Source organism: Dasypus novemcinctus, chromosome 3, assembly GCF_030445035.2.
Source record: "Dasypus novemcinctus isolate mDasNov1 chromosome 3, mDasNov1.1.hap2, whole genome shotgun sequence".
Taxonomy (NCBI): Eukaryota; Metazoa; Chordata; class Mammalia; order Cingulata; family Dasypodidae; genus Dasypus; species Dasypus novemcinctus.
In genome coordinates, this window is record NC_080675.1 from 69,917,814 (window position 1) to 69,923,071 (window position 5,258).

At 50.4% G+C, this 5,258-nt stretch overlaps 1 protein-coding gene across 1 annotated transcript; it reads left to right on the forward strand.

Annotated features, from left to right (window-relative positions):
• Positions 1–373: 373 nt before the first annotated feature.
• LOC105745189 (endogenous retrovirus group K member 7 Pro protein-like) lies at positions 374–796 on the forward strand. The gene has a single exon (XM_012521565.1). The coding sequence runs from the start codon at positions 374–376 to the stop codon at positions 794–796; it is 423 nt and encodes a 140-aa protein (XP_012377019.1).
• The last annotated feature ends 4,462 nt before the right edge of the window (positions 797–5,258 follow it).

Consider the following 5,258-nt stretch of genomic DNA (forward strand, 5'->3'; position numbering starts at 1 on the left):
TGGACCTCTGTACCACCTCCCACACGGTACTAATGCCCCCTATGGGAGTTCAGCCTCTAGCTACGGGTATCTTTGGTCCTCTGCAGTCCGGCTGTGTTGGCCTTATCCTCGGTCGAGGATCCTCTGCCCTCTCAGGCCTCCACATTACACCCGGGGTTGTGGACGCTGATTTTACTGGTGAGATCAAGATTCTGGCCTCTGCTCTGAAGAGTGTCCTTTCCTTCCCCGCCAGCGCGCGCATAGCTCAACTTCTTCTGCTCCCCCAGTGCCTTCTCCCAACTCCTCTGCTGGTTCACATAGAGGCGATCAGGCTTTAGGCGCCTCTGACATTTTTTGGGCTCAGACAATCACCCGTTCTAAGCCCATGCTAACCATGCGCCTTAATGGCCGTGCATTCGAGGGCCTTATTGAAATGGGGGCGGATGTTACCATTCTTCAAAAGGCGCAATGGCCCCCTGCATGGCCACTCACCCCCTCAGCCACTCACTTACAAGGCATTGGACAGTCCTCACCCCCGGAACAGAGTTCCCAACTCGTTTCCTGGGAAGACGGCGAGGGACACCGAGGACACATAAAACCTTACGTCCTCCCTCACATCCCCTTCAACCTTTGGGGCAGAGACCTCCTCACTCAGCTGGGAACTGTGATCGGGAGCCCTAGTCCGATAGTCACCGCTCAGATGCTAAACCAGGGCTTCAAGCCCGGGAAGGGCCTCGGAAGAACCGAATCGGGTGCCCTTGAACCCATCTCTGCTACCCCACGCTCTAATCACGCAGGTTTGGGGTATTTTTCCTAGGGGCTGCCGGTCCTCCTGTGCGCCACGCGGATAGGATTTCCTGGATTTCCTCAAACCCTGTGTGGGTCAGCCAGTGGCCCCTATCTACTGACAAATTGGCCGCTGCCCAACTGTTAGTACAGGAACAGCTGGCGGCTGGACACCTTGTGGAGAGTAGCTCCCCCTGGAACACCCCTATATTCATTATCAAAAAGAAATCAGGAAAATGGCACCTTTTACAAGATTTCAGAGCAGTTAATAAGACCATGGTCCCTATGAGTGCCCTGCAGCCAGGCCTCCCTAGCCCTGTAGCTATTCCTCTTGGTTTCTACAAAATCATTATGGATCTAAAGGACTGCTTTTTCACAATCCCCTTGCACCCCGATGGCCAGGTGTGTTTTGCATTTAGTGTCCCCTCTACCAATTTCAAGGAACCCAATAGGCGATACCAATGGACTGTTCTGCCCCAGGGAAAGGCAAACAGTCCTACCCTGTGCCAAAAATTTGTGGCCTCTGCTACCGCAGAGACTAGAGACTGCTGGCAGGCCCTTTATATCCTCCATTACATGGACGATATCTTAATTGCAGGCGCTGATCACAAGGCTGTCCTTGACTGCTATGGGGACCTGCAGCAAGCCTTGCACAATCACAGCCTTCAAATCACCCCTGACAAAATACAGCTGCAGGACCCCTATACCTATCTTGGCTTCCACATCACGGGCGATAGAATCACCGCGTGACAGGCCTGCATTAGGCTAGATTCCCTAAAAACTCTTAACGATTTTCAGAAACTTTTGGGTGACATAAACTGGCTCCAACCCTATCTTAAGTTAACCACTGGACAATTAAAGCCCCTATTCAACATTCTGCAGGGCGACCCGGACCCAAATTCTGCCAGAACCCTTACTCCGGAGGGCTGTCAGACACTTTGCATGGCAGAGGAAGCCATCCACTCCCATTTTGTCATGAGCTATAGCAAGCCCTTACTGCTTGTCATCTGTAAAACCGCACCTACGCCCACAGCGGTCTTCTGGCAAACAGCGCCCATCATGTGGATCCATCTGCCTGCTTCACCCACCAGAGTGATTTATCCATATCACCAGGCCACCGCTGACCTCATACAGTTAGGTCGAGAGTACAGCAGATGCTATTTCGGAAAGGATCCCAATACCATCTTCCAACCCTACGCTAGAGAGCAAGTTGACTGGCTGCTCCAAACAACCTTGTGCTGGCCCGTCGCCTGTGCAGCCTATGCTGGCCAAATAGATAATCATTATCCTAATAACAAGCTCTTACAATCTGTCAACTTGCACAGCTTTGTTTTCCCCACCATCACCTCTCACCAGCCCCTTTCTGGGGCCCCATCTGTCTTTACTGATGGGTCATCCACGGGTACTGCGACATATACTTGCAACGGCCAAACTGTCCAACTTCTGATGCATTCTAAGTCTGCGCAAATTGCTGAGCTCTGTGCCGTGTTGGCTGTATTTGCTGCCTTCCATGACACCTCCTTCAATCTTTTTACGGACAGCTCATATATAGCCCAGTCTGTTCCTTTGCTTGAGACAGCCGTGCACATAAAACCAGTCTCTGAGGCAGCTAAGCTGTTCACCCAGCTACAATCTGCCATTCGCGTTAGGTCTCTCCCCTTCTTCATTGGACATCTCAGGGCGCATACCAATCTTCCGGGCCCTCTTGTCCATGGGAACCACGTGGCCGATCAGGCCACAAGGATCCTATGCCCCACTGTACAAGCCCCACACGACGCGCCGCACACTCTTGACCGGGCTATGCAGGCTCACCAGCTGCATCATGTCAATGCCCACACCTTGCGCCTCATGTTCCATATCACTCGCGAGCAAGCACGCCAAATTGTTAGGGACTGCCCCTCCTGTGTCACGCTCTTACCCACCCCACACTATGGGGTCAATCCCCGCGGGCTTCTCCCCAACGCTCTTTGGCAAATGGATGTAACCCACATCCAAGACTTCAGGAATCTTAAGTACGTACATGTCACCATTGATACGTTCAGTGGTTTCCTTTTCGCGACTCTCCAGATGGGTGAGACTGGTAAGCATGTAGTCGTGCATGTACTAGCTACCATGTCCCTCCTGGGCTCCCCGCGCCAGGTTAAGACAGATAATGGCCCCGGTTACACCGGTTGTGTCTTTACTACCTTCTGCCAATGTCTTAACATTACCCACATCACTGGCATCCCGTACAACCCCCAGGGCCAAGGCATTGTTGAAAGAGCACACTTATCTCTAAAGCACACTATTCATAAAGTAAAGAATGGGGAGTGGTACCCCGTCAGGGGATCCCCTCGGAACTTACTAAACCACACTCTCTTTATTCTAAATTTTCTAACCTTAGACCAGAGTGGCCACTCAGCTGCTGACCGCTTCTGGCATTCTGGTACCATGACACAACATGCCACAGTCCAGTGGAGGGACCCTCTAGATAATTCCTGGCACGGTTCTGACCCTGTCCTTATCTGGGGCAGAGGATCAGTGTGCGTCTACTCCCAAGAACTAGAAGCCGCGCGGTGGCTACCCGAGAGACTGGTCAAACAAGTTAACCAACCCAGGGAATGGAGTCACCCGCCCTGAGGTCTCCCCTTCTGCTTTCTTGCAGGGAAAGGAAGATTATGTTTATGGTGGCCACCCACGTCCTGGGGGTCCTGCTCATGCAGGCCATCTTCTCCTTAGCAAAGCGACCGGTAACTCAAGATTTCTATACCACCACCTTCACCGTTCATGCCTCTGCCACCAATCCTGCAGCGCACGATGGGAAGATTATTGCCACTCATCATTGTGGAAAGAATGCAGCAGATCTCTGCTCAAGTCATTTTCCTCACCACTGCCCAACAATATCAGCGCATTTCCTCCCCTGGGTCCGACTACCAAGACGTCACCGCCCCCGTCGCAGAATCAGCTGTCTAGCGGACCGCTCTCTCCCTTCCCTTTGCCCCTACTCCCCCAACCTTAGTAAAAGCAGTGCCTATAGTGTAAGGAAAGCCGCCAGCCCGATGTCTCCTTAGCAATATGGCCCCCTCCCAGGCTCGTGGACACCAGAATTGTCCTCGGGGTCACTGGGCAAAATGCATCTCCAGCTGGCAGCCAGAGACGGGTAAGATCTCCTGGGAGACAACCTAAGACAGGTGCAGCTGTACGGCCTAGGTAAAGGTCAGTTAGCAGCCAAAAACAGGTGATAAGGCCCAGAAGGCTGCCAAAAAGGAGAGGTGTAATCCATACAGCTCTCAGGGTGCCTAGGGCAGCCTAGATCAGGTGCTACTGTAAGGCCACAGAGAATTCTGCATTTGTCCATGCACACCCCCCACGGTCGTGGTCATTGAGGTGCTAGGCCAGCTAGCCAACGATGGGCAATTGGGCTGACCCATCATTCAACCTAAGACAGGGACATGGGCTTTTGCTGCCATGGGTTCCCGATGACGGGTAAGACTGATTGCATACCGGGTAAGGCAAATCCCTTACTGGGTGCAGCCTCAACCTAAGACAGGCACAGTCTCCCTCCTTTCTGTTATCACACAAGCCTGTTTCTAATAAAACTAAAAAGGGGGACCTGTTGGGGGCACGCCCGCCATTTTGTGGACCGCCCCACACCAGCAGAAAAAATGGCGGGTGGCATGATTCAGCACTGTTTCCCCCTGCCTCCTGCCCTCTCCCCACCCCTTTTTCCCCTGGAGCCCTTTCCAAGCCATATAAGGTCTTGTTCCAGCCCTGACCAATCCCCTTGCAACACGAATGCTTAAGACGCTATATAAAGCTTGCTCTGTACAAAAAGAATAAACGGAAGAAGACGACACACCATGGTGCGGCTCTGAGTGGTTCTTCCCTGCCATCTGCCCACTCCCTCTCTCGGGTACCCTGTTGTCCTCGTGGTCTCCGTACACCTGCTGGTGGGGCAGGAGAGCACACAGTAGTACTACTCCAAGTAGTGTATCCAAGTGAACTGAAAACCATTTCAAACAAAAACTTTATGGGAATGTTCACCACAACATTATTCATGATAGAATAACCTGGAAACAACCCAAAGTCCAATGAGTAAATAGGTAAACAAAATATGATACATCCATTTAGTAGAATCCTATTCATCATTAAAAAGTCACAAAGTACTAATACATGCTACAACCTGGATAAGTCTCAAAAACATTTAATTGAAAGAAACCTGATGAAACTGATTACATATTTTATTATTTCATTTAGGTAAAAAGTCCAAAAAAGTCAAGGGCAAATCACTGATTACTTGGTGCTAAGGAATCAACATGGGATTGGAGATGACTTCAAATGAAATTCATGGAAATTTTAGGAGTAGTGAAAATTTCTAAACCTAAACTCTGGTACTGATTGCATAGCTATAAATTTACCCAAAATTATTGAATTGTAAACTTACAATTTATGAATTTTATGGTATGTGAATTATATTTCAATAAATATGTAAGAAAAAGACAAATTTTCACCCT

Bases quoted from the DNA above. Each gene is read 5' to 3' on its own strand.
- LOC105745189 (XM_012521565.1), top strand. From the start codon at position 374: ATGCGCCTTAATGGCCGTGCATTCGAGGGCCTTATTGAAATGGGGGCG.